At 38.6% G+C, this 26,893-nt stretch overlaps 5 protein-coding genes, 1 long non-coding RNA gene and 1 pseudogene across 10 annotated transcripts; 1 reads left to right on the forward strand and 6 right to left on the reverse strand.

The window, feature by feature from the left end:
* Positions 1–276: 276 nt before the first annotated feature.
* LOC104734418 (protein IQ-DOMAIN 12-like) lies at positions 277–2,494 on the reverse strand. Its single transcript, XM_010453990.2, has 5 exons — positions 2,227–2,494; positions 1,888–1,978; positions 1,519–1,809; positions 1,068–1,418; positions 277–994 (listed from the first exon to the last, which is right to left on the reverse strand). Exons 2-5 carry the CDS (start codon positions 1,960–1,962, stop codon positions 506–508), a joined length of 1,206 nt encoding a protein of 401 aa, XP_010452292.1. The 5' UTR covers positions 1,963–1,978; positions 2,227–2,494; the 3' UTR covers positions 277–505.
* A 1,585-nt stretch (positions 2,495–4,079) lies between these two features.
* LOC104734419 (F-box protein At5g03970 pseudogene) lies at positions 4,080–6,412 on the reverse strand (annotated as a pseudogene). Its single transcript, XR_015578212.1, has 2 exons — positions 5,919–6,412; positions 4,080–5,576 (listed from the first exon to the last, which is right to left on the reverse strand). The product of XR_015578212.1 is annotated as an F-box protein At5g03970 pseudogene (transcript).
* Positions 6,413–14,786: 8,374 nt separating this feature from the next.
* Positions 14,787–16,578, forward strand: LOC104734420 (uncharacterized). The gene is made up of 2 exons (XM_010453991.3): positions 14,787–15,209; positions 15,570–16,578. The coding sequence occupies exons 1-2, from the start codon at positions 15,089–15,091 to the stop codon at positions 16,382–16,384; spliced, it is 936 nt and encodes a 311-aa protein (XP_010452293.2). The 5' UTR covers positions 14,787–15,088; the 3' UTR covers positions 16,385–16,578.
* LOC109128489 (uncharacterized) lies at positions 16,576–17,218 on the reverse strand. The gene is made up of 2 exons (XR_002034918.2): positions 17,034–17,218; positions 16,576–16,843 (listed from the first exon to the last, which is right to left on the reverse strand). It is a non-coding gene; the product is annotated as an uncharacterized LOC109128489 (long non-coding RNA).
* Positions 17,219–18,511: 1,293 nt separating this feature from the next.
* LOC147929109 (uncharacterized) lies at positions 18,512–19,542 on the reverse strand. Of its 3 annotated transcripts, XM_087481728.1 has the most exons (3): positions 19,427–19,496; positions 19,305–19,355; positions 18,512–19,007 (listed from the first exon to the last, which is right to left on the reverse strand). In XM_087481728.1, exons 2-3 carry the CDS (start codon positions 19,330–19,332, stop codon positions 18,682–18,684), a joined length of 354 nt encoding a protein of 117 aa, XP_087337854.1. In that variant the 5' UTR covers positions 19,333–19,355; positions 19,427–19,496; the 3' UTR covers positions 18,512–18,681. The 3 variants fall into 3 exon arrangements, with proteins under 3 accessions (XP_087337854.1, XP_087337853.1, XP_087337855.1); XM_087481727.1 differs by having other exon boundaries at positions 19,305–19,542; XM_087481729.1 differs by having other exon boundaries at positions 18,512–19,001; positions 19,305–19,499.
* Positions 19,543–19,752: 210 nt separating this feature from the next.
* Positions 19,753–21,078, reverse strand: LOC147929110 (putative F-box protein At5g04010). The gene has a single exon (XM_087481726.1). It carries the CDS (start codon positions 20,802–20,804, stop codon positions 19,950–19,952), a length of 855 nt encoding a protein of 284 aa, XP_087337852.1. The 5' UTR covers positions 20,805–21,078; the 3' UTR covers positions 19,753–19,949.
* Positions 19,844–26,386, reverse strand: LOC104768591 (calmodulin binding protein PICBP-like). Of its 2 annotated transcripts, XR_015578213.1 has the most exons (4): positions 25,821–26,386; positions 21,510–25,702; positions 21,373–21,438; positions 19,844–20,775 (listed from the first exon to the last, which is right to left on the reverse strand). XR_015578213.1 is itself a non-coding variant. In XM_087481725.1 (3 exons), the coding sequence occupies exons 1-2, from the start codon at positions 26,097–26,099 to the stop codon at positions 21,557–21,559; spliced, it is 4,425 nt and encodes a 1,474-aa protein (XP_087337851.1). In that variant the 5' UTR covers positions 26,100–26,386; the 3' UTR covers positions 21,228–21,438; positions 21,510–21,556. The 2 variants fall into 2 exon arrangements, 1 of the variants encoding a protein (XP_087337851.1); XM_087481725.1 differs by lacking the exon at positions 19,844–20,775 and having other exon boundaries at positions 21,228–21,438.
* Between the last annotated feature and the right edge of the window lie 507 nt (positions 26,387–26,893).

Raw genomic sequence — 26,893 nt, forward strand, 5'->3', positions numbered from 1 at the left:
CCTTCATCTACTGATATTTGTTAATGTCCTTCATTTACTGCTAAATTCTTGTTTTCAGTTACTGCTCTAAGCCAAGCATTGTCATAGCTTTCAGGTGACGTTGATGAGGAATCTTTGTTATCTTCAGCTTGCAAAATTTTGCTGTAACCGAGCTCCAAAATCCTGCAGATCTCCCCGTTTCATCAGCGGGTTTTGTAAGCTTTCATACTCTTTGTTTAGTTTCTTGCTTATGCCGTTAGAAAGATCTGCAAGGCCACAGGATCTTGAACATATATATGGCAGTCACAATAATTTTTTTTTAAATGTTCATGGTTTGAACAACATGTATCACACTGATAAAAAGATGCTTCCTATTCCTCAAGAACAGAAATGAACAGAAGCAGACACCAAACACCAAAAAATAGCCCTCTTCATAAGCATATCTATAAAGAACATGAGATATGAGACTCCAAAAAGAAACAAAACAAAGAGAAAAACCAAAGAAAGTGACATGAATGTTCAAGATTTAACAATTCTGTTGACATGTGGTCAGAGACGACTTCTTTGTGTTACTATTTTCACAGACAAAAGAAGACCAGAGAGAGACTTTATCCCCATCCTTCTTGTAGTTGTTATCAAACCAAGAATCCAGCCCTACACGTTGCCTCGGTGTGCTCAGTGATCTCATCTTTTCCCTTGCAGACTCTGTTACACTCATGTAAGGCTGGAAACCATTGGATCTTTGAAACCAGCTCTCTTCCTCCAGTACACTCTGCTCCAGACGGCTGAAAGATCTCCTCGGGAAAGAAAACGGAGAGTCTTGTCCATCACCAGAGTCTTGTCTCTGCAGAGTTCTAAGCTTCACTTTTGTAGGAACAAGCATTTCACTTGGAATGAGAAATGAGTTTATGGATTTTGCAGACTTGGATTCACCCCAATGTTCCAATCTACAGCTTCTCATCCCCATATCTTTACTGTACAGTGACTCCAGAAGCATTTGAGGATTCCTTCTCTCCTGCAAATACAACTCTTTGAGACCTCAAAACCGAAACAGACCGGTTATATAAAGATCTTGAGTGAGAATTTACCCGATTGGAGCGGGAGTATTTTAGCATCCGATCACGCTTGATCACACCTTCTTGCTTCCTCAACCATATGGCTTTGATGTCTTCCTTCGTGAGAGCGCTACTGTCCCAACCATGGCACTCGACCTTTGAGTTACAGATCAAATGTTTTGATACTTTAAGTTCTTCTTTGATCTCAGAGTTGGTCTTGGACCAATGCTTTCTCTCTGTATTTCTCTTGGTGATGCTTGACTTTGAAGCTTTGTTGGAGGGTGAAGATTTCAATAAAGTAGAAACCTTTCGCCTAACAGCTCGGCCACGCACAATTGCTTGAAGCCTTACAAGTGCCTTCAGCGCCCGCAACGCTTTCCTTGCCTGTAATCAGAGTCACAAGATCAAACACTGCATGAAAGATAAGCTTCAAACAGAAACTAAGATGGTTTTAAAATCTCAAAGTAGTGTGTCTGAGTCTGACCAGATAAGCCCTGAAGGCACTCTGAATCTTGATAGCAGCCAAATTGGGGTCGCGTTTCTTGACAAAGTGTTGTGACGTGAAGGCGTTTCCCGCCATCCGGACAACCTCAGCAGCTGCCTTGGCGGCTGCAACCGCCGCCTCAGCTGCTGCAGCAGTGGCTATGGCTACATTCACAGCATGCTTTCTCTGATCCTGTGTTGCTTCGTTCAAAGTCCTCGTCTCTTGCCCACAAGTTGCAATCTGTTGTCTCAGCTTCAGCCTTCTAAACACCCATCTCAATCTCCTTGGCTTCTACAAAAACGAATTAGTTTTGTAGATTTTAGAAACATAAACAATTGAATGGTAGCAAATTAGAGAAAGGAACAAAACCTTCTCTGCTGTTGCTTTCGCCTCGCAGATGAATAGTCTTTTCATCCAACCAAACCAAGACCTCCGCTTCGCCATTAGAATAGAGTTCTCTCTAATAACAAATTATAAAGCCTCTTTTATTGATTTGAATAAGAGAAGACATAAAACTAAAGAAGACTCATAAGAGATCATAAAGAGAGAACCAAAAGGTATCCAATTATCCATGATCATATTACATGTTTTAACATCATTAGACTCATCAAATAGAAACATATATATCCGTGCGTGTATATCACAATAGAGCAATCAATGATGTAACAACACATTGTGTGTAATAGATATGGAAGAATCTTACTTTACCTGTGAACACAAAACCAAATGATCTGGTGGATCAAAAATATGAATCAGATTTCGTGTGGAAGAAAGAAATGTAATGATGATGTGGAGATTTCAGACAGACACTTGTGAAGAGATGAATTGAAGTGATGTCTAAATATAGGATCCTCTCTATCTCTCACCTTTTCCAACTGTCACATTCACTATCTATGATTACTGACTTGTTCAAGCCCCTTAACTCTGCTTTTTTTCTTTTGCTTCTTAACCAATCACTTCAAATTGGTCCACCTTCAAAAAAACTATATCCCTTATTCAATTGCTTCTTATTCAATTCTTCTTTCTTTCTTGCCGCTTTTGGCTTGTGATAAAAGAACATGTGGCTTGTCAACGTATCTATATGCTTACAAGATACATATAAGAAATTTTGTAAAGATATATGTTAAAAAAGTAGATCATATCATATTTTAATGTTAATTATTATATCGCATGAAACATATATACAATGGACTCGTGATATTATAGCTTTGAGAGAGAGAGAGAGAAAATAATGACAACAATGAGTGATATAGTACAGTTTAATCATTAATAGAGAAAGAAAAATAAATATATCTAACTTTGAAGATTTAAAATCAAGAACTACATTTTGGTTTGATTTTCTTGTACTTAGGGGTGTTTATGTTGAGAATACTTAAAATGCACTAAACAATCATTGATAATATATTTTTTTCTTTTGGACGACTGATTGATATTAATATCTACTAAAATGGCATTATAAGAAATAATAGTAGCAACAAAATTTTCTAGTCTATACAATACTAAGATTTTTTATACAAACTACTAAACTTTACAGAACTAAAGAAATTGAATTCTAAATTTCTAATAGTTTGATTTTTATTCTGATGTTTTTATCTTTAATGTCTACCATCGAAACTTGGTAAAAACTCTAAACGTGTATGAATTATTCAATAACTTTAAAAGTTCCATAATGATGAGCTCAATTTATCGCATATCTAGTTATCAGATGAAATATCAATTAAAATTAGTTGATGGTGGTCCATATAGACCAAAATTCGTTGTTGAGTAGATCATTACAACTTTAGCTATCATGTCATTGAAACAATGATGAGCCATGTGAGCCATAGAGCGACCTATAGGTTTGGTTTAACCTTTTAAATAATGGATTTGAGTTTCTCAATACGGTTAAAGATCCTTTTGAGTTGTTAATACAGTCCCACCACTCTTTCTTTCAACACTTTTATTTTTTTATTTTCATCAAATCCAATCTTATTTTCCTCCATTAGTCTTTTAGAATGTAGTATTATGCTTCAAATTTTATAATGTATAAATCAATAAATTTATTTTATAGTGGAGGAAAATCACTACTATATTCAAATCAATAAATTTATCGTTCATACTATGGTTTTTCTCAACATGATTTATCTTAATCATTCACAAGACCTCATATTATCAAAGCTAAGCTTATTGCTTTACCAAGGAAGGAAAAAGGTTGCAAGCAAAAAGAAAATAGAAAACAAATCAATGTACCAATAATGAGATCATAAAGTATTATCTGTACCTAAGATTACATAGAGAGAAGCTATGATCTGTTTCTTAGATCACTTACATGACTTTTTATAAAAACGTTATAGTTATTCTTTTTAAATTGAAAAAACACACATTCTGCATTACAACATGTCAAAGAATGTGGACATTCTCCACAACACAACCTCATCATCCAAATGACGCATTAAGGCAACTTATAATATTAAAATGATTTGGATCAACCTGAAACTTAGACCAATTATATACAAGTGATATTGATTATTCGTATAAGTGTATTGATTTTAGAATATGTTAGATCGAATCTCTGTTCTATATGTGAAAATTACCATCATGATTAGCTTAAAAACTGAGTCAATCACAAAACGAAGATCCTAAAGGAAAACGCCAACAGCAGAGTTCAATGACCTTTAATGACAACCATGAGATATACATCAAAACCATGAGAGGTTCATCAATGGTCAAACCAAAAAAAATCAGCCCCAAAACATTAAACGGTAGTCCAATGGCCTACACAGAGACTGATTAATAGCTAGCATAAAACTACTTAGTCACTTCCTGCGGAAGAGGCGTTGCATTGAGGAGTGTCGATCATCATGGTACTGTTTTCAAACAGAGGAGAAGAAGGCCAAGTGCGGCGAAAGTAAGGCACCACTTTGCAAAATTCCCAAACGAATGTCGATTTACGTCCTTGGTACTGAACTACTTCGACCCTTTGAGTCTCTCTGTCATAGATGAAGATATGTGTATCACATCTGATGTAAACCGAGTCCGACTTCTGATTGAGGAAAGCAAGCAGCTGTGTTTCTTTAGTCCGAGTGTTGAATCGTGTAGCTTCGGTTGGGTTCTTCCTCCACATCGCCTTGAAGTTCAGCTTAAACAGAAGGTTCCACTTAAGCACATTGTCTATCTTTCCAAGCTTCCACACCTCCATTACCGACTTAGTGCTCCATCCGTATTGTAAACACCCATCAGCGGTTTCACCCAGAACCTGTTCATCATAGTCATATGTTTTCGGAAGCTTTACCACATCGATCCGCTTCTCCTCACTGTTTGAGTCATAGATGGCAATTTTACCTCCTGCTGCATGCCAATAAACAACTCCGTTGATCACTCTCCCTGGAGTCCAAGAACTGAGAGATATAGGCTCAGGACAAGTAAGCTCTGAGTAGCTCCAGGTAGTAGTTTCCGAGGAAAAAGTCTCTACCCTGACCTTTGTACTGTTAGCAGTATAGCCTACACACTCAGCCCTGATCACCTTGTAGCTAAACCCTTTATCAGGACAATCCTCAGTGACCAAAGACATACAAAGTTCATCGAAATGAACTCTGGGACGTGGAAGTTGCTGCTGCTTTTGTGTACTAAGATCCCACAAGTAGTAAGCTTTTGGATGGCGGCCACAAAGCAAAAGACCGTTTGAAGAGTCGATGTAGTAACCAAGCTTTTTGAGAACACCAGAGGATTCGATTTCATCACCAATACTGCTGGTTGAGAGCAAAGGAAGGGATGGCTCAGCGCGAGGGCGACGAACACCGTCTTTGCGTCTTCAAGGTACATAGAGCTGCAGACGAAGAAGCCAATGAGTTGAAAGGTAGGTTTCCACTTGGTTAAGTAAGTGTGACGGAAGTATGGGCTGGAGATAATCTGAAGCCATCTCTTGGAGACCAAGATGAGCTGGTAGATGGTTGCAGGTGGAAGCAGGAGAAGAACCTCACACATAGCATCGTTACTGTTGAGAACCTCATGAGTACTCAAAGCAGACCTCATCCCCAAACTGGTTTTCAACCTGGTTGAACAAGACATTGCACAGACAACTGTTTTCTTTGATCATCAGTAAAGAGAATCCAACTCAATTATTTCATAACACACACAAAAAGAGATATTACAAGAACAGTAAAGACACCACAAGCTACAAAAAAGCTAGTAGATTTCTACAGATCACAAAGAGAATCAAACAATACGCACTGAAAATTCAACGAAAAAAGAAGTCGGAGAATTTGGCAGAGGTTTCCTGCTGAAACCCTAAGCTTTCAAAGTTACGTTTTTTTTATTTTTTATTTAAGATCAGGAAGGAAACGATTGGGGAGAAAAAATCGAAACTTTGATAGAAACAAATACTTCAAAAATCGGAAAGAGAAAGAGAGAGATGAAAAGACCTGACGATTGACGATTGACGATTGACGATTGAAGGTTGCAGCGCGGAGGACAAAAAGTGTATAAAATGCCTAACTGTAACTACATTTAATAAAGCTTACCCGGCCGGACTCGACCCGGATATTCCCCGAAGATGAAGATTATTATTAGGATTTTACTGCAGGCCTGAACTAAATTAAAGGCCCAACGGTAACTGTTTGTTCGTGACCAGAATAAATGAGAGAATTAACAACAAATTCTTCAAACCTAAATCCTTTGGAAACCCTAGCTAAGTAGAAGTAGTCGCTCTTGTCAACCATGGAAGAATCTGCCATCAAAGTAATCTTCTTTTTCTTCTTGCTCGCTCTTTTTGATTAGCCTCTGTTTCTCTATTTATTAATTAAGTAATGGTTTTCTGATTAGATCTTCTGTACCTTTTTAGGGTCTGAACTTGAACGACAGTGTGTTGCAGACGCTCCAAAAATTTATTAATTCTTGTCTGATGGACATGTTAACCGTTGGAATTACTTGACCACACCTCGTTTTGGCCAGTCTATGATAATGATTCATAAGATCAGCTGTCACAACTGGTATCCTACCATTAATAAGACCACTTTTGAAGCTACGGCCCGTAAGGCACCAATAGACCTGATATGTTTTTGTTTTTTTTTGTAAAACTGTGAATTTTCATTTAAAAAAAAATCAATTGTAGTGATTACAATAGCTTTAGTACTAAGAATAGCCTTTGCCACAAAAAAAAAATAAAAGACAAAGGGTATTAAGTCCGGAGAGTAACTCAAAGAAATGTTGACTTCCTCTGATCTCAGTAAGCATTTTTGAGCCAGTCTTGCAGGAGCCGTTTATAATTTTTGCGATGGCTTTTGGCAAGAATGGCATCTCGAATCTGTCTATCCAGAAGCTTGAAGAGGATGTGAGGGGGAGTTGCCGTGTTGTTGTGAAGTCGAGCATTCCGCTCAGTCCAGATGGTGTATATAGTTGCCTGAGCCACAAGTCTTCGAAGTGTCTGAGTGCAAGTTCCGTCTGGTATGTCCAACCAACTTGAGAAAGCATTCCACGTGTGAAAAACAAATGGCTTGTACCCAAGTCGCTTAGTAATTAGAAGCCAGAGATCCTCACTTAGTTGACAGTGCAAAAAGAGATGATCTCGAGTTTCAGGATGAAGATTGCAGATACAACAGCTGTCTTCGACATGCATTCCCCAGCTGGCCAATCTCGATCTTGTTGGAAGCCGGTCTAGGTGTGTGATCCATAACATGAAAGCATGCCTCGGAATTGCGCCTTTGAACCATACTTGATTTGTCCACCTGGGTGGTGGTTGACGCGGTCTGATAACTTCCCAGGTCTTCTTAGTGTTGAAATGAACCAGTTCCTCTTCTTCGACTTTCCAGAAGAACTGATCCGACTCATTGCATAAAGAGGGAACCTGCTGTGTAGTGAGATGAATGAGCAGCAGTTCAGCTTGAGGAGAGCGTGCAGGTCTGAGTTGCCACCCGGGAGTAGTACACACTTGTGATACCGTGCTCACTAGCGAGACACCTGTCTGGGAGGGACCCGTAGGCCCTAGGAAATCAATCAATGGACCAAACGGAGTCCACCAGTCGAACCAGAAAGATAACCTTTGGCCATTCCCTACCTCGGCACGAAGAAATCTCCTTGCTAGGGGTCGAAGGTGAAGAAGTGTTTTCCAGATCCACGACGTTTGCTTTTTCTCATCAATTTGCCAGAAGATACCATCTTTTATCTTATTGTTTCTTATCCAGTCAGCCCAGAGAGAGTCTGTAGCGGTGTACAACCTCCAAATGAGTTTTAAACAAACTGTTCTGTTCCATTGCGCGATGCATCTGAAACTGAGTCCTCCTTCCTCCTTTGGCAAACACAGCGCTTTCCAGGCAACTTTCGCATTTGGTTTCTTAGTAATGTCCCCACACCAAAGAAACCGAGAACACATACTTTCAATCTTTCTCACACACCCTTTTGGAAGAATGAAAGCAGAGGCCCAAAAGTTGACTGTTCCGTAGATTACAGTAGCGATCAATTCTCTACGTCCGGCATAAGATAAGGCGCGAGCTGACCAGCTTGTGAATCTGGAAGAGATTTTGTTAAGCAAAGGCCTGTAATCACAAATCCTTAATTTCCTGTACATCAGAGGCAGACCAAGATACCGGATTGGGAGTGAACCTAGTGTGAAGCCCCGGGAGACGTTCCCGGTGGCTTCATCCTGGTTCACTCCTGCCAGAAATAGATCTGTCTTGTCCTTGTTCATCGCCAAACCGGATATTGCTTCAAACTCTTTAAAGACATTTGTGATGTTTTGCAGGGATCTCTCTTGGCCGTCGAAGAAAACCATGATGTCATCAGCGAAAGCGAGATGAGTTACCTGAGGGTTGGAAGCTGAGGGATGGTGTCCTATAAGAATGTTGTTGAATTTTTTGTTTAACATCTGAGTGAACACTTCCATCGCTAGTGTGAACAGATAAGGTGAAATTGAATCCCCTTGTCTTAGGCCCTTTGCTCCCTTGAAAAAACCGCAAGACTAACCATTTACTGAGACAGAGAATGTTGGCGTTGAGATGCATTCAGTGATTAGCTTGACGAAATGAGGTGGAAAATTGAGAGCCTTGAGTGTGTTTGTGATGAAAGCCCAGTAAACTGAATCAAAAGCTTTTTTAAGATCAACCTTCAGCATGCCTCGAGTAGAGATGTTTTTGAGGTTAAAGCCTTGAACTAACTCTGTTGCCAATAGAACGTTTTCTACCAGCAGTCTACCGGGAATGAACGCTGACTGTGTATTAGCAATGAGCTCCGGTAAAACAGTCTTAAGACGGTTTGCGAGGAGTTTCGATACAACTTTGTAGATAGTGTTATAGCACGCAATTGGGTGGAATTCAGACATCCGTGAAGCATTGGGTGTCTTTGGGATAAGAGTCAAAAGCGTTGAATTCCATTGCTTCAGAATCTGACCAGAGTGATAAAATTCCATAACCGCCTCTATCAAGTCTGGCCCAACAGTGGTCCAGTGAGCAGTGAAGAACTCCGCATTATAACCATCTGGCCCCGACGCTTTATTCTTTGGCAAAGAGAACAGAGCCTCTTTGATTTCTTCGGGGGTAAAAGGGCTAGAGAGCACCTGTATAGAGGCTTGGGAACATCTTTGTGGAACTAAGGCAGCTAGATCTTCAATAGAGGGAGTCTGGCTTTGAATGTTGCTACCAAATAGATTCTGGAAATAATCAACTGCATGTTGCTGAACCCCTTGCTTGGTATCAATGATCTGATCATTTTCATTGATAAGAAACAGAATTTGGTTTATGCTTTGACGAGAGAGAACCACCCTATGGAAGAACTTTGAGCACTTGTCACCCTCTTCAAGCCAGCAGATACGTGATTTTTGTCTCAGGAAGGATTCTTCAGCGTTTGCTAGCGTACACCACCTCAGATGAGCGTCTCTCTCCATAAGCGAAGTTTGGTGAGATGGAGATGCAAGCAGACTTTGCTGACAACTTTGCAGATCCTCAAAAGCTTCTTGAGCTCGTTTCTCCAGATTAGAGTAATTCTCCTTACTGAAATGTTTAATTACTCTTTTCAGCGCCTTGAGCTTTTTTGAAATCTTCAGCATTTTGGAGCAGTCAAAAGATAGAGCACACCACCAACTTCTGATCAGAGGGGCAAAATATGGGTTCTTGTTCAGTAGAGACAGAAACTTAAACGGTTGGCGTATCTTAGGCTTGACAGTCTCCAGAAATACACAACATGGACTATGATCCGAGAAACCAGGTTCACCAAACACGGCAAGAGAGTTGGGGAAGGTTGTTAGCCATTCATCATTCACTAAAATCCTGTCCAGTTTCTTCGCAGTAGGATCAGAGGAATGGTTGTTGGACCAGGTGAAAGTGTTTCCGCAGTAGGGAAGATCAAGGAGATGCGAAGTGGATAGACAGTGGTTGATGTCTCTCATTCCCCTTGATTGCGTGAGCGAGGAAGGGTTTGAGTGTTCCTGGGGAGTTAAGGTTTGGTTGAAATCTCCAACTAAAACCCAGGGCTTGTCCGCTACTATAGGAGACCTTGAGAAGTTCTGAATCTCTGACCAAAGCTCTCTCCTCTCCTCACAACCAACGGAAGAGGTATAGACTATTGAGACGATAATATCAAAGTGAACAAAAGGAAGCGTGACCAGATAGATTATCATCTGAAGGGACTTCGAGATGATGGTGACTTTCACTGTTGGGTGCCATACGACCCATATTTTCCCTAAATCCGAGTATTCGTAATTATAAGTAGAAAACCATCCTGGAAGGACACGTGATACGATATGCTGCACCTTATCAGGACTGATGTGAGTCTCTACGATCCCACCAAAAAGAGGCTTATGCGCCTTTATCCATTTCCTAAAACTTCTCCGCTTTACTGGATCGTTAAATTCTCGAACATTACGACAAAAAATATCCATCAGACGGATATGAGATTAGAGGTTTTGAGGGCCTCTAGCCCTGTCTCTCCCAGCTTTCTTCTTGAGAAGTCTCTTGGAAACGACCCTTAGAAAACGGTCTGATTCCGCTTCTGCATTGTCATCTTCTCCTGATAGGCTGTCTGGCTCATACTCAATTTCCGGAGCATGAGTAGCATCTTTTGGGGACAAGTGGGCGAAGAGGTTCTGTGCTAGGTCTACACACAACTTTCCTTCGTCTAGGGCAACCGTGTAAGCACCTTTGGAGACTGTCTTTGTGCGCAAAGGTGGAGAGGTAATGTGATGTGCAGAGTTACTTGCTTCACCGGTCTCTATAGCTCCCTGCACAGACTGTTTTCCTGATCGAACCGGTTGCCAAGACGCCTCTTTGCGGGTGGAGGAAACAGGTGGGTTCTGTGCTTTCTGATGAGCTAAGGGGAGTTGACTTAGAATAGGTTCTTTGCTTGTCCGCTTCTTCGTGCCTGAACAAGGACAAGCCTCGGTAGAATGCTTCACCGAACCGCAGTCTTTACACTTTGGAGGGTCTTTGGTGCAGCGAGCAACTGTGTGACCAATCTTGTTGCAGTGACTGCATAATGATGGTAACCAAGGGCTGGAAACTCGAATCCTTTTTATCTGACCGGATTTGAATCTTGCATTTACTGCCTCAGGCAGAGGTTTCCTGGGATCGATGACGGTATAAACTTTTGCAACTTCAATGTTGATGAGCTTCTCTATTTGAGGATGCAAGCAGACTGGATGGCCTACCAATCCAACAATATGCTCAAGACCTTCCCTGTTGAAGAACTCCAATGGGACTCCATGAAAGTCTAGCCACACAAGAACCATTGATAATTCAGGTTTTTTGGGTGTTATATCCGGTGTCCATTTGGCGACAAACATAGTTTGCCCGTCAACTTGCCAGAGACTTTGACTCAGAATCCTACGCCTTGCATTTGGACATGGTACCTTAAAAAGAAAAGAGTGGCCTTCCATCTTCGAGACCGTGATGTCCCTTTTCTGTTTACTCCAAATGCCATTTACAATTGATTGAACTGCTCCACGATGCAGCGGTTCCTCATAGAATTGTCCCAATATGAAACTGTCCCAAGCCTTCTTATTCTTTTCTATGACAGTATTTGGGATAGTGACACATACCTCACCGGAGTCTAGAGTAAAAGGGGTGCCCTTTTTTTCAAGCTGGACCGAGGCGCCATTGACGAGTGCTTTCCAAGGACTCATTTCAGATTTCTGCTGGACTGCAGCAGTAGCCGTAGTTTGTTCCAGCGTAGTCGCAATAGGTGTATTTTGACTAGGAGAGACTTCAATTACAGGTACATTTGACTTGGTGTTTTCAATTGCAGCTGTAGCGGACGAATTTCCAGATCTAGGGTTTACTGTTGTCGCCTGAACAAGCACCGGTGAGTCAGTTGCACAAGGGACAGGGGAAACTTGGTTGGCTGAAGCATCAGAGGATTCAGGCAACATCGGAGGGTTTGGGCAAGAGGAGGCGTGCCCAACGGAAGGCGGAGAATCAGGCAAAGATCTTTTTGGGAAAATGGTTTTAGAGGCTGCGGATCGAGTGGGGATACTGCGGGGTGGTTTTTTTCTCGATTTTTGTTTGCCCATGAGGGGCGGAGGAGACTGTCGCCGAGATCGGCGAAGGTGGGTGGAGAAACAATGAGATCGCGTTTTTGGGAGAGAAGTCAACACCACGGTCAAAGTTTTTCGTTAGACCTGATATGTTGAAAAACAAACTGCCTAAAGTTGAAGCACATCCGATTAGCAATCATATAAATCAGCTTAGAGCTGTCCAGCTTCAAAGTGGTCTTATTAGTGGTAGGATACCAGTTGTTATTAGAGAAAAACATTTCTCTTCTTGTGGAGAGTTGTTATTTTGTTATGTTCCCAGAGACTTTGCTACGGGTTTCCTCAAGAGGTACCTTTCTTTTCTTTATTTTATTATTTGTGGCTCCCTCATTCATGTTTTAATAATAATCTCAAAATACTTTTTTTTTTGTTTTTAATTATAATCTCAAATTGCATCAGTGTTGCCTTCGTGAGGTTCACTGGAGAGCTCCCGAAGAAAAGGCGTTGAAACTTAATGGAACTGACTTGGGACGATCGACTGCAATCGTTAAGCCTGCAACCTTGCCTTCATTGCTGCTCGATGTTAATCCCTCGACTTGGATAAAACATTACACGTAATTTTTTGATAAATAATTGCAATCAATTTTTTTTTTAGGATGTACTCGCTAGAGCCTTGTCGTGTTACTAATTTGGTTATATTTCTCTCCTTGAATGAATCGATATTAATTAGGGTCCGCGTTACCGGATATGACACTTCCCTTCCTGAGATTGATCTCAAGATGGCGCTCTGTAGACATTTCTCTTCATGTGGACATGTCTGGACAATTGATGTTCTCTTTGTCTCTAAGTCTGTCGCTTCTTTCTTCCTACATTTTTTTTAGTTTTTTCCCGATGCAACTCTCAAAAGTTATTGAATTCTAACAAAAGGAAGTCTCTGTCTCTGTCGAATTTTACAGTTCAGCTTACATTCACCTTCGAGGAGAAGGATCTCTAGAGAAGGCGCTGGAACTAAATGGATCTAACATGGGTAATATGACTCTTGTTGTTAAACCTCTTTTGTCCCGACCCCGTGACCCGAGAACCTATTCTGTTGGCGAGCCCCAAAGTACATGATCTTGCTCTTGCTTCTTAGATTCTTCTTGTTAACAAAATTAAAACCCTCGACTCTCATTAGTTTCGTTGTTTATTCTCTAGGTGTTTTACTAGAGATGCAGATGCAGATGAAGAAGGAAAAGAAAAAGGAGATGAAGATGAAGATGAAGAAGAAGTAAAGTCACGTAACTAAGATGAGTTTTACATGACATGCCTTGTATCTTGACAAGTTAAGAGCAGTGACAAGTTAAGCCTCTTTAGGGTCGAAGAACTCAAAGTCTGCTTTAGCATAAACGTTGAAAATGCTAAAGGTTGATACTTCGACAATCTTCATCTCCCTGATGGCCTTTCGAGGCATCTATCCTATTCGAAAACTAACGAAAAATGTAACTAATTAATTCACCAATACCTATGCAAAAGTTTGCCCCTTCTCTATCATAATCTTGGATTATTAGCCGATAAGAGTATGTCAAAACCTATTATTTTGATTGAGATTGTCGAGAATCTTACTGACGGTGGAGCGAGATGAAACACTGGTAAGAGAATCGGCGTCGACTGGAGAGAGACGGAGAGATGAACCGACGGTTGTTAGCAAAGTATATTAAGGTAAAAATGGTAAAAATGTTAGAAGGAGAAGGCTCTCTCTTAGGAATTTGGAAAATAAGTATTTTGAAGGCTCTCTCTTCATGGAGAATGAGAAGGAGAAGGAGAAGAAGGCTCTCTCTAAATGATAGAGGATTTAGATCACATGTAGTTTGGTATGTCCGATATCCTTCCGCATGAAGAGAAATGTTTCGTCAATCCAAGCTTGAGATACTGCAACAATTTGATTAATTATGATTAATGCAGCATCAGATAATATTATGATCATATATATATATATATATATATATATAAATAAATTTAGGTACGGGGGTTTTGGAGAGTCTGCACCAGTGTCATCGCTCAAGTCCAGCAGTTTCAGACCCTAACTAAGGTAAAAAAAAAAAAATTTTAATCAGAAATTCTACTACGTTATACGTAACTTCATACATATTTCCACTTTCTTGTGCAGAAAGAAACCATTATCAGTAGGGAGAGACACAGAGGTTGAAGCAGAAAATTACTTTGATGGCAAATTCGTCCATGGACAAATTGAGAACTAGGAATTCGAAGATATTTTTCAGGATGTAAGGATTTAATAAAAGGCTTTTTGAATTTGGGGGTTAATAATAATCTTAATCCCATTATTTATTCTGATTTGGGACATAATCCTTACGTATGATAGTTACGCACAAACAGTTGGGCCTTAAAGTTTAGCGTTAAGCCCATATACTTCTAATCCTCTTATTCAACAAGAAGGTTTGTGATTAATGAAAATTATGGAATAATGAATGAACATCAAAAGACTCAATTTATTAATTGTTTTTTTTTCTTCTTTTCCCAACGTCTATCTAAATCAAAATAATAAAGTGTCCCATTGTTTATTGACCAACTCGATTTACTTATAAATGTTAATTAAAAATCAATGCGAGAGTGAGAAATCAATTTAATCAGGCCACCATCACCAAGACGTTTATTTGAAACATTAATAATAAATAAAGATATTTATTCGTTATGAAAAAAACGTTACCATTTATTTTAGAATCAGGCTAAACGAGGCAACAGATAAAAAAAATATATATATATATCTTCTATATTATATTAACCCAAAAAAAGAAAAGGAAATAAACATTTATTTCAATTTTTTCACCTGAAAAGAAAAAGAAAATATGTTGTTAAAATAAGGAATGAAAAAGGAAATATCTTGAGGAAACCGAAGGTGTTTTACTTATATAAATCAAAGTTGGGATTTTTATTTTCTCCATTCTTCATCTTCTATAAATCCTCTGTATCGGTGATCTAAAAGAAACATCTTTTTCTGAATTTTCTTCAAAGGTTCTCGTCTCTCAATCTCGTTGAATTTTTAGGGATTTGGGTATTCATTAAAGCATCCTGATTTGGAAGGTGTTTGTTACTTTCCTTTGTCTTCTTCGTAAAAAAAAATTCAATCTTTGTCTGGTCATTATGGGTACTAGTAATTGGAGAAGACAAAAACCCAGATACAACAACAATTCTAATCATAATTATATTCATCAACGAGCGACGACGACGATGACGACTCTATCTTCTTCTAAGCCGCCTCTTGGTATGACTCTCTCTGTTCTCTTCTCTCTCTGTTTTTTTTTTTTTTTATATAATGATTGTGTTCTTCGATTATGTAGTCTTTCGTCGAAATTTGAATTCTTTTTGATGGGTTTTTTTCATTAACGAAACTGAGTTTTCCTCGGATTCTGTGTCTGGCTTTACTGTTGAGTTCTTGATTAGGGTTTGTGTTTGTTCATCAATTCTGGTTCTAAGCTCCTTTTATGTACTCTATGTGAGATGGATTTAGAGATTCCGTTATATTAATTGACTTCATCTTTGCTGGTTTTGTGAATCCTTAATTCCTGCATGTACTATGATTTGATTTGGTTTCTAACTCTCATATTTTTATGTTTTCTTGCAGCTAATTGTAACCTCTCTGTTCCGGCGTGGGAGAAAGATTTCTGTGCTGTGATTGGTTCGGTTCCGTGGTGGAAAGTTGTAGAGGCGAAGCGGTTTATGCACTTATACGATAGAGTGGTCCAATGGGATGACTCAGCTGGGGAAGACGCATTCAATAGCGCTAAATCCCGGTTCTATGCAGAGATTAATGGTTTTACTTGTGACTTATCTTTGCCTGATCCTGATGTCTACATTGATGATGTTGATTGGGATGCTGAAGTTGACGCCGAGCTGATTATTGACCTTGAACGTGGTCCAGACCTTATACCAGAAGATAAAGAAGAGCATGTTGTGATTCTCGATGGTTTGGTCTTGTCTGGACAGTATGGTGGGCTCGGTTGGGGTACTGGTTGGGGAGACGCTGAAGGGATCAATGAGGATAATGTTGGAATTGGTAAACCTGAAAACTCATGGGATGATCAGAAGTGTGATGGATGGAATGAAGATTCTTGGGGGATAAAGGAGAACACTGAATCTTGGGATCAGAACAACAACAACAACAACAGCTTCAAAACCGAATCTTGGGATCAAAAGAACAACATCAACAACAACAGCTTCAAAACCGAATCTTGGGATCAAAAGAACAACATCAACAACAACAGCTTTAACCAGAACAGTAGGGATCAAGAAAGAGAGAGCAGAGGGTGGAGAAAGAGAGGAGAAGTGCGGCATGGAGGAGATCGAGTTGAGGATTGTCGATGGAGGAATGGGAGAGGGAGAAGCAGAGGCGCGTTTCAACAACATTCAAGTGGTTGGGGTTGGACTGAATCTTTCTAATATCAGACAGAACGTCTCTGTTTGATGAACATTTTTGAGGAAAGAGCCATAGTATTAGGTTAACTATATATAATGATAGTGTTGTGTGTGTGTGGGTGTGGGTGTGTAGGAGTCAAAAATCATATTGTTTTGTCTGAACGTTACTGAGAATCTTTTCACTTTACTGATATGCGTATATAGAAGTGTTTGGATGATTTTGGAATGTGATTTGATTGAATCTCAGTACTGAAATTTAAAATTTACAGCTTGTTAATTAATAGTGTTCAGCTCTTGAATATATATACAAAACGCTTGGAGGGTGATGATCGGGAACATGTACAACTAGTTTCTTCCATGCCTCTGATAGGCAAGTTTCATCGTTCTGCCATATTCTTGACCTTTGGACGGAAAGAGAAGCTTTGGGAAATTTCTCCAAAGAATGTTTCTGGTACATTTTTAAGAGATCTCGAGGAACTTGCCCTGAAAACACCATTGGATCAACAACATGAGACTTCCAACAAAGGAGACATGAATTAAGCTGAAAACACACGTAATATGTGAACTTAATCACAATATGACGGATCCGAGAAATAGTAATTCTATAAATTTAGCTTAACAGAAGCAAAAAAAGAAGCAAAGAAATTAGTGAAGACATGACATAGATACGCACGTGTGTCTGTGAAAAGATGAAGAATCTTGTGAAAATGTCGTCCACCATTAGAGCAAAGATGATAGCTGAGACTGAGAAGATCAATGTTGTGGGTTACATAGAAAACAAAATGTATTTTCTCTCTTTCCCCATAAAGAAGAAATAGAAAGTGCAAGTGGTTTTTTTGTTTGTTTGGTGACAAGAGAGTGTAAGTCTACGATGTGGAGATATATATAGAGGCAATGTTCGATATTGGTGACTTGAAGAGACAAGACAACTAGGGTATATCTACATTGTTAACCCTTATATTCAAAGATAATGTAACTATTATGCTAATAGTAGATTATTAGAAAAAGATAGTGTTAAATTACTAATATAGTTTATTTTAAACTTGCTATTTCGAGTTACCAATACCCTTGTAGCTTAGTGTATATTTGTCGATCATTTTTATGATCTTTATGCTTTAAAATTGGGTGGTCAAATCGTCGTTTATTTGATTTCTTAAGAGTTTTTAATTAAAAGAGATGAGCTAACTGACTAACTCTGTCTTTTCTTTTGTTAAATGTCTCGCCTCTCTTTAATTACGATCACATAATTCTCGAATGCTCTTTTTTCACCAACTTTTTCATACGCTACCAGCTTCCAAATTAGTAATCGAATGCGACGAATTTTTTTGATAAATGTATAGTGGTTGCCAATAAAAGAGCCATCAAAATAATATCCAAGTAGCTGAGTGCTATGCTATGATTAGCCACTTTGAAAGAAAATCATATTATATTTTGTAAAAACTTGTAAATTTCTATATAGTTTTTTGAAAATGCAAGTTTATATTCGTAAAAAGTTAGAGACAAGACAATATTGGAAGATTGGATTAGATGATATATGAGCTAAAAAAGCAAGTGTGGAGTCTATTCAACTTGAGCCACTTATTGAAAGATGATTCCATTTATCTTTCTCTTATTGGTTTTAAATCGTCCCACTTAGATCACCAGCTGATGGTCTAAACGTAATTGTCACATTATGATTTATAAAAAGTGAATTATTGATATGTAATTGGTAGTTTCCATTAGTGAGTCCCACTTATACAATCCACAATTTATTTGGTCAAAAAAAAAAACAAATATAGTGGAATATGATAATCACATTAATAATCATTTTGTGGTAAAGTATGATAATCACAATAAAATAAATAAGATAGTTCTATTTGTACATTTGACAATCGACTGGGAGTTATTGTCTTATTGATCTCAAGTCGTAACTATTACTAAGCCTTGTCATATAAATTTGATCATTATATAATTTTTTTATACTATACCAAGAAGATATTGATATTCGTTTAAACAAGTTTTGTTAAAAGATACAATTTCAGAGGATCTATCTCTATCTCCAAAACTATAATTTAACAAGTCCTTATAAAAACGTTTGTTATATATAAAAGCAGAGCAAGAAACAGAGAAAGCTTCTCAAGTCACCGATGATCTTAAAAATATATGGAATGCTTTTCAAACTCAAAAAAAAAACTTTATAAAAAATGTAGCAATTAAAACAAAGAGTCTTCTACCTTAAACATCTTTTCAACCTTATCCCATCATCACATTTCACACATAACAATTGATCCAACCAAACCTAACAAGAACTGTAAAAGCATTCGACCAACTAACGCAATGATTTACTCCGTAGGCCAGCCAAGACCTGGTCTTTGAACCTCCGGTTGTGCTTCTTCATAGTCGCGTGCAGAGCGGATTGCTTCCTCAAAGTCAGTCGAGTCACTCGCCACAGGAAGGAAGCTTCCAATGTCGTCTTTAGCACCAAAACCTCCAGCTCTAATCACATCTTCTGCTGATATAGAAGCTTCCATGTTCACATCACCACGTGGCTGATCTCTACCATCTTGACACGTATCATTCTGATTAGCAAGTACACCGTGACTTTGCCTGTCTTCGGTCTTAGATCCTCCCGGAGATATTACCCTCGGCTCTTTTACTTTACCTGCACCTACCAACGAGTAATAAACGAGCAATTGTAACTAACTGAATAGTCATAACACATACGCGAACTACGGACTTGTTAAGACCGATCAAAACCCTAATAAAACATATTCATCTACAAAGAAAGTAATGTTTATGTAATATAAAATTCAGGATCTAAAATAGATTGGTAAAACTAACTTGTGATGTACATTTAAATAACAAGTCTTTCTTCCTCTGTCCATGGATTACAAGTTACAACAAGTATTTCTTATAGCAGAGAATTGTGTAAAAGGAGAATTCAAAGAAGAGACTGAAGTTGTACCATTCGAGACATCATCTGATGCCGCCATTTGATTATCCGATAATCTAGAAACTATCACAAATTTTTTTAAGATTAGGGGTACATGACCAAATAAAATATAAAGATCAAGCAAAGATGTTTACCCTATCGATGTGGGAGAAGAAGAGTAAAGATCTTTAACAAAAAAAAAAAAAAAAAAAAAAAAAAAAGAGTAAAGATGTTTATTTTTTCTATTTTTGTCTTGGGATGAAGAGACTCTGTGTTGTGTGTGATGTGGCGTCTTCCTAGCTGTTAGAGTTGCACGTGTTCTCAGTACGAGCGTGTTTAGTGCTTGAATGCGTAGATTCAACGTCGTGAAACTCAATACGGATAATCCTATTATTATCCAAATATATCCAAAATACTCAATTTTTAAAACAAATCTTAAGATTTAGACTAAAATATCTAAATATTTCACCATCTTGGTAAATTGCAGAGTAACTTTTTTCTTGTTATTGTGTTAGAACAGTATTATATGTAGTGCAAAAACCCTAATTACTTGTAAACTTAATCCAGGAAAAAAGAAAAAAAAAAAAATCTACACTAAAACGAAACTTGTTGACACAAGTTATACTGGAAACTTCTATAGGTTACTTGCTCAACAATTCTCACACTCGAAAACTTTTTTTAGTCGACAAGAAAACATTGGAGATATCTCAAGACATCGTCAACAAACAGAGATTTCCAGTTGTATGAATCTGCCATTGCGAACACGAATTTATCAAGAACCTCCTCTTTAAAACTTGGCTTCACGTCGCCCACCAGTTTGCTGCCGTCGCTGTAGCGGTTTGTTGTCGCCGGAAGTTCATCGGTGAACCATCCAATCTTAGTATCTAGTGACTTCACGACAGCATCCGATATTAGGAAGATTCTTTCGTAGTTCTTTAATGCGACGCTCCACGACATGCGCACGTCCTTCATATCAGCGGTGAATCCCGAGTCGCTAACGTCAGCCTCGATTTGGAACCGCTCGTTCGAGCCGAACACAAGATCCTTCCCCTGTTTCACAACCACTGTTTCCATTGATCCAGCTGACACGTGGACGATGAATACGAGATCGGAGAGAGAGATCTTGGGCTCCGCGGGTTTGTTGTTGCGGCGGCGTTTTGAGGCAGATTCGGCTGCGGATGTTAGGCGCTTGTACGATAGCCAGGCCGGCTTAGTTTCATCCTTGGTGACGGCTTTGAAGAAAGGAGAATGACGTGTGACTAGTAGAGACTTCCATAGATGTTCTGAGGAGAAGCACTTTGACCACGTGGGGGAGACGCAAGAGGCTACGGCTAGAGTTTCAGGCTCCATGTAAGGCCCAACAAGACAGAGAAGCTCCCAAGATGGTGGAGACGGCTCGGTATGCTCTTCTTCTTTGTGCATAGCCATCATGAGTATGAGTTTCGCATCATTGATCTCGTCGTCGCGTTTACGTTTCAGAGGGTTTTGTTTCACGGCGGCGAGACTGGACACAAAGGACACGTTAGTAGACATGTGGCAGTTGTTTATTTCAGAGGGTTTTGCTTTACTTGTTTACACAAATCCGAAACAAACAAAATTGTTTTCTTGAAGTTTGGAATTAGAGCTGAGGATCTATATATATTTATAGCCGTATTAGATGTTAATTACCAATTCCAAATCCAATTAGGTGTTAGATGTTTATTACCAAATTCAAATCAAATTAGGTGTCAGATGGTAATTACCAAACTCAAATCCAATTAGGAAACGCGTCAGGATAATGACATAAATTAAAAAACAACAACAAAAAAAAAGAAGCAATTTCATTGGCCGGTTCTTAATAAAATCCAAAACTGAAATTTTGAGATCTTTCTTACAATTATTTATTTGTTGTAAAATTATTCAAGTTATTCTAAAATTCGGTTATTCAAGTTATATTAAAATTAAGTTTGGATTTGATTGGGTTCGATTCAGTCTTTTATGTTTATTAGTTAAATGAAAAGGTTGGAGAATTCAGTAATTGAATCCATTTTAGTCAAAATGATGAATCAATGCAAGAACAAAAAACTAAAAAACACATGAGAGATGATTTGCAAGAGCATACACATGAGCTATTGTTATCTTCCAGCTGTTGCTTGATTAAGTCTTTCAGGTCTTGTTCTTCATGGTTCTGAAGGTATAAAGTTATCATCAAAACAATGGAGAAACTAAGTAAAGAGTGTAGTGTAATGCTTTGTTTACCTTATGAACTGAAAACTGTGTGTAATAAATAAGACATAATGTTTGTCTCAGTTCTCTGCTGAAAGTGTCTCAAAAGCTTGCACCAATAACTGAACTTTAAGTTTCCGAGCTGGTGTTAGCTTCGAAACCACTCCTTGAAGCGCGTTATCGACCATCCATTCATCCCCGTTTCTCTTGTTTTGAGTTTCTTGATGCCGTAGATTCACTTTTTCAGCTTCAACTTCGGGGTTTGGAGGCAAGAACCGAGGCTCTCTCGGGTTGAATTTTCTTACATTCTCTAAGGCTTTGACGAATCTCCTAAGCAAAATTGCTTTTTTGAGGTTGCTCCATCGGTCAATCCTCACTTTTGAGACCTGTAAAGTTCCACTCTTCTGTTTTGTTTCTTCTTCTTGGATGAGGTTCTGATCTTGACTCTCTTCAAGAGAGATTCCATCTATGACTTCTCCTAATAGCTCCACTGCTTCAGTTTGGTAAAGTTCCATCTTTTCACCATCCACTTTTGTGTCGTCCTTTGATTCTTCTTCTTCCACTTCTTTTCTTGTTTCTTCAGGCAATGCTTGGTTTCTCTCATTGTCTTCCATCTGTCTGCATAATAATCGCCACAAGCCCGAGCATTGTTGTTTCTCCTCAAAATCATTGGCTACACCATCAAGTTTTGTACTCTCTTTGAGATCCTCTTGTAGATTTCTCAATCTTCCTCTTAGAATCTCAGCATTACCTTCATTTTCATTATGGACCACAGTAGAAGAAATGCTGGATTGACGCGAGATGTTCCTTGACGTTGCTGCTGAACCGGGGGTTGAACCACTCCCCATATCTTGTAAGCTTATAGTGTCGAAAGCTTGTGCAAGAAGAGAAACTTTTCTTTTCTGAGACGGTGCTAATGTCGATATTGCTTGCCGTAGAGCATAATCAAGCATCCATTCCTCTGAATTCCTCTTCCCTCCAATTTCCTGATGCCTCAAACGGATCTTTTCTGTTTCTGGATCAGGTTCCCAAGGCAAAACCCGAGGTGTCTTGGGGCTGAGTCTTGTTAGACTTCCCAAATCGCTAACAAAACGCTTTAGAAGAATGACTTTCTTCACATTGTTCCATCCTTTCACTCTTTTCTCATTAGACTTTGGTTTGAAGGCGCCCTCCCTAGCTGAAGAAACATGCTCTTCACTAACTTGAGAGTTTCTTTCGGATAGTGTTTGATCCATAGTTATGTCACTGTCCATAGATTGATCATCAGATGAGTTATCCGGGATTTCAGACAGAATCTTCTCAAGCGCTTCTCTAACAAGTGTAACTGTTCCGCTTCTTCTAGCATCAATCTGAAGACCACCAGCCTCATCATCACATTCATCTTCAACTGAAGCCACTGTTTCACCATTTGTAGAATCAGTTCCTTCTTTCTCCGTTACCATGTGTTTATAGATGAGTTTCCACATTCTCGAATCTTTCTCTTTCTCAATCACAATTCCCTGCTTGACATTTCTGATAGAAGCAGGCAAATTTCTGGATTCCTTCGGCGTAGAATCAACCTCCTCTTCTCCTTTCAAGTCTTTTTGATGTATTTGAAATCTTGCAAAGACATTTTTAATCTTCTTCTCATCTTTCTTAACTTCACATTCTTCCTCTAGATTTGTTTTTCCTTCTTCGCCAGTTTCATCATCATCATTGATCCTAGGGGTGGTACCACTGGTCGTGGTTTGTTTAGGAGTATCATGGCCATCAAGAACTGTATCAAAGGCCTGCACAAGGAGTTCGACCTTCTTTCTCTGTACAGGAGCCAATCTTGATATAGCTTGTCTAAGAGCATAATCTAGCATCAGTTCATCTCCCTCTGTTCTTCTTCCCTCCATTATTGGTTGGTGTCTCAGGAATACATTTTCTGCCTCAAATGCAGATTCAACAGGTAGAATTCGCAGCTTTTTCAGATTAAAAACCTGTACTTTCTCTAAGCTTTTCACAAATCTTTTTAAATGTATAACCTTTCTCAGGCTGTTCCAGCTCTTCTTGGTCTCTCCTTGATGTTCTTTCTCCTCTTTAAGAGAGTTAGATGATTCTGAATCAATCTCTTCGTCGGATGATGAGTCAGGTATCTCGGAGAGAATCGTTTCAAATGCTAGCTGAATCGACTTCACTGCTGCAGCATTACCATCTTCAATTCCAGTCATCTGATCAGTTCCATATGACCACTTGTGTTCTTGCTCAGTTTCATAACGATTTGCCTCGCTGTTGTCTCTCATGACCATGTGCTTCTGTATAAGGTTCCTCCATGTAGAAAGATTTTGCTTTTCATGATCAGGATCTCCTTTCTTCTCTTCTTCTTCTATCAATGAACCCAAAAGCAACCCATCTACTTCTTCCTCCACAGCAAGATTATTATAACATACACTTGCATCTGTTATTGATTCCAAAGCTTCAACAGATTTCATATCAATAGACACGGAGGATGATGCTTCACAAGTTAACTTTGTTTCTTCAAGATTCTTTGCTGGTAAAACTTTTGTAATGTCTTTATTGTCTCTTAAGATCGTTTGCGAGACTGCTGTTTCGTTCTCTTCTCTTACGGGACTTCCAAGATCATCATGACCTCTAGAACCACCATCCATTGGCATTAAACTTTCAAAAGCTTTAACAAGATGTTTCACTTTCCTTTTCTGCGACGGAGCTAGTGTCGAAATGACTTGCCTAAGAGCATGATCAAGCATCCATTCTTCTGCATTCTTCCTCTCCCCAACCAACTCTCTTCTCAACCGCATTATTGTTTCTCTGTCTTCACCATTAGACAACTTACGCTTCTCTCTTCGATCCAACGACTTGAGAAACCTCTTGAGAAGAATTACCCTTTTCAAGTAAGTCCACTTCTTGGGACCTCTCTGATGATCAGATTCCATATGAAAAGCAGAAACAATCACAGACAAATGGTTGTCCCTTCCTTCAGTAGGATGCATATCCGAGCTAGATGAATCACTCGAATCAGCTCCTACATCATCTTCTTTTGGCAATCCATCCTCTAAAGGTTCATCTTTTGTAACAGAAGTATCATCGGATGAGTCATCATCAGTGATTTCCGCAAGTATCTCATCAAACGCTTGCTTAACAAGCGATACAGTTTCATTCCATACATCTACTGTTTTCTTTACATCCTCTTCTCTCATTTCTCCAAAGGAACCTTCTCTAAAAACTTCTTCATTATTATCTCCCACAGTTTTCTTTCCATCCTCTTCTCTCATTTCTAGAGAGGAACCTTCTCTGAAAACTTTCTCATTATCTCCCACAGTTTCCTCACTCTTCACTTCCTCATGATCGAGACCCATCACAGTTTGCTCACATATATTGTGCCATTGTGCAGCGTTTTCCTTCAAATCTTTGTTAATGATTCCATCTGAATCATCCATAATCTCTGTTTTAGATTCCTGAACCCATTGTTTATTAGCTGATGCAACAGTGTCCATTGATACCATACCTCCTTCCTCATTAACCTCAACATCTACCATTACTGTCTCACTAGATCTTCCATTCGATTCTGAATTGTCTCCACCGTTCTCCGAGCTAGAAACCTCTTCTTCAAACACCTCTTCATTAGATTCCCCATCTGCATTATCATCCACCTCCTTTGACTCTTGATCAGTCACAATCCCACCGCCTAAAGGCCCTCTCTTTCTACTCAAAGTCCGCTTCAACAACACCAAACGCCGGTTCACACTATTCTGCCTCTTCATAAACTTCCTCCTCATCGACACAAACCGTTTCAGAGACGGAACACCAACATTGTTATCCGTAGCGTGGCTATGACGCCTACCGTGGAGAGAACAATACCTATAAGTGCAAACATCATTACTCTTCTTAGAAGAAGAACCTTTCATAGCTGAAGAACACGTAGCTTTAAGCAACCCATTGTATCTTAAGCTTGCTATTCTCTTCAACCGAGCCACTCCAAGATTCTTCTGATTACTTTCTATATTCTTAGAAGCAGAAGAGCTCGTTGGTCTCAAGTAATGAGGCTTTAACAATCCAAAACCATCCCTAGATATTGAATCGAGATTCTTGTGTGTAGAATTTGAAGTTAAACGCTTCAAAGATCTCATCTTCTTCAGTCTCTGTCCTCCTCCATGTAGTTTCCTCGTTGACTGTCTCCTAAGAACCTTCATACTTGAAACACTCTTCAATTTCGCTCGTCTTTTCACCGATCTTGAACTTTCCTGATATCAAAACTCATAAGTATTAGTTTTTATCCTAGATCTCTGATTCTATTACATCTAATGAGCAGAGAGATATGAAGAACAAGAAAAAAACACAACAGATGTGGGGGAGACTTGCCTGGTCAATATGTTCGTTCTCATCAGATGATTTAGAGTAAGTTCTGGAATCATCAGACATCTCAGAAGAAGAAGAAGAAGAAGAAGAATCTTCAGACTCGGCAGTGTAGCCGGAGAAGATGGCCGGAATCTGATCAACAGTGAAGTCGGAACCGGAGAATCCAAAACTGGGCAGTCTAGAAATCTTGATGGGTTTCTTCCACATCTTCCTGTCTCTCCTTTGATGAACTCTTCTGCTGTTTTTACTTGAGCTCTCCGAGAACATCATCGGATTTGACATTCTCTGTGTAATCAAATCTAAAAGTTTCAAGCTTTTTGATTGACACCGCAAATCTCTCTGTTTTTTTTTTTTTTTTTTTGTCAAAGACAAATGACCAAAAGAAATTCACATAATTGCCATTTTAATGTTTCTCTCTGTTTCGTCCAAAGATTCAAACTAATTTTTTTTTTCCTTTTAATTTGTTTACTTTGGTTTTATTTGATTCGTGTTTGAACACTCTTTGAAGACAGAGAAATCGCCGATGTTGAAATTTTTTTATTCTACTGAAGTTGAATTTTTATAGCCGTGTTGTGTTGCTGGATAATTTTATTTATTTATTATCTATTTGTTTACTTTTCTACAAATTATAAAAAGTGAAGATGACGTTAATTTTATTTTTTTAACAAAATGTCAATTGACTTGGTTTATTTTTATAAAATTTACACACAATTTAGAAATATAATAATGAAAACTTATATATATTCAGTTCCATCTTTTTCAGTTTTGTATTTTTAAAACAAATTTTTTCTTTAAGTTTTTAACAAATTTAATTTTTATTAAATAGAGTATTTCTGTAACATATGTACGAATTTATGCCAATAACTTATCACTAATCATCTGCGTTTTTATAGACATCAGTCATCAGTTATGGTTGATATAAAAAAAATCTGAAAAAAAAAAACGTCCATTGAAATCACATTAAAGATGTAATGAGGCACAAAAAAATCTGCCCCTATTAATAATTCCATTCCATGCTTAATTAATAGAGACATACATATATTTATTTGACGTTGATAGACTTTTAAATTCAACAG

Source organism: Camelina sativa, chromosome 13 (assembly GCF_030686135.1).
Source record: "Camelina sativa cultivar CO46 ecotype springtype chromosome 13, ASM3068613v1".
Taxonomy (NCBI): domain Eukaryota; kingdom Viridiplantae; phylum Streptophyta; class Magnoliopsida; order Brassicales; family Brassicaceae; genus Camelina; species Camelina sativa.

Excerpts from the sequence above, each read along its gene's own strand:
- LOC147929109 (XM_087481727.1), bottom strand. The coding sequence starts at position 19,332 with ATGGCGGCATCAGATGATGTCTCGAATG. Across the intron at positions 19,008-19,304 it reads ATCAGATGATGTCTCGAATG|GTGCAGGTAAAGTAAAAGAG; the intron begins GTACAACTTCAG and ends ACTCGTTGGTAG.
- LOC104734418 (XM_010453990.2), bottom strand. The coding sequence starts at position 1,962 with ATGGCGAAGCGGAGGTCTTGGTTTGGTTGGATGAAAAGACTATTCATC. Across the intron at positions 1,810-1,887 it reads CGAAAGCAACAGCAGAGAAG|AAGCCAAGGAGATTGAGATG; the intron begins GTTTTGTTCCTT and ends TCGTTTTTGTAG. Across the intron at positions 995-1,067 it reads AATACTCCCGCTCCAATCGG|GAGAGAAGGAATCCTCAAAT; the intron begins GTAAATTCTCAC and ends TTGTATTTGCAG.
- LOC104734420 (XM_010453991.3), top strand. The coding sequence starts at position 15,089 with ATGGGTACTAGTAATTGGAGAAGACAAAAACCCAGATACAACAACAAT. Across the intron at positions 15,210-15,569 it reads TTCTTCTAAGCCGCCTCTTG|CTAATTGTAACCTCTCTGTT; the intron begins GTATGACTCTCT and ends GTTTTCTTGCAG.
- LOC147929110 (XM_087481726.1), bottom strand. The coding sequence starts at position 20,804 with ATGTCTACTAACGTGTCCTTTGTGTCCAGTCTCGCCGCCGTGAAACAA.
- LOC104768591 (XM_087481725.1), bottom strand. The coding sequence starts at position 26,099 with ATGTCAAATCCGATGATGTTCTCGGAGAGCTCAAGTAAAAACAGCAGA. Across the intron at positions 25,703-25,820 it reads AGAACGAACATATTGACCAG|GAAAGTTCAAGATCGGTGAA; the intron begins GCAAGTCTCCCC and ends TTTTGATATCAG.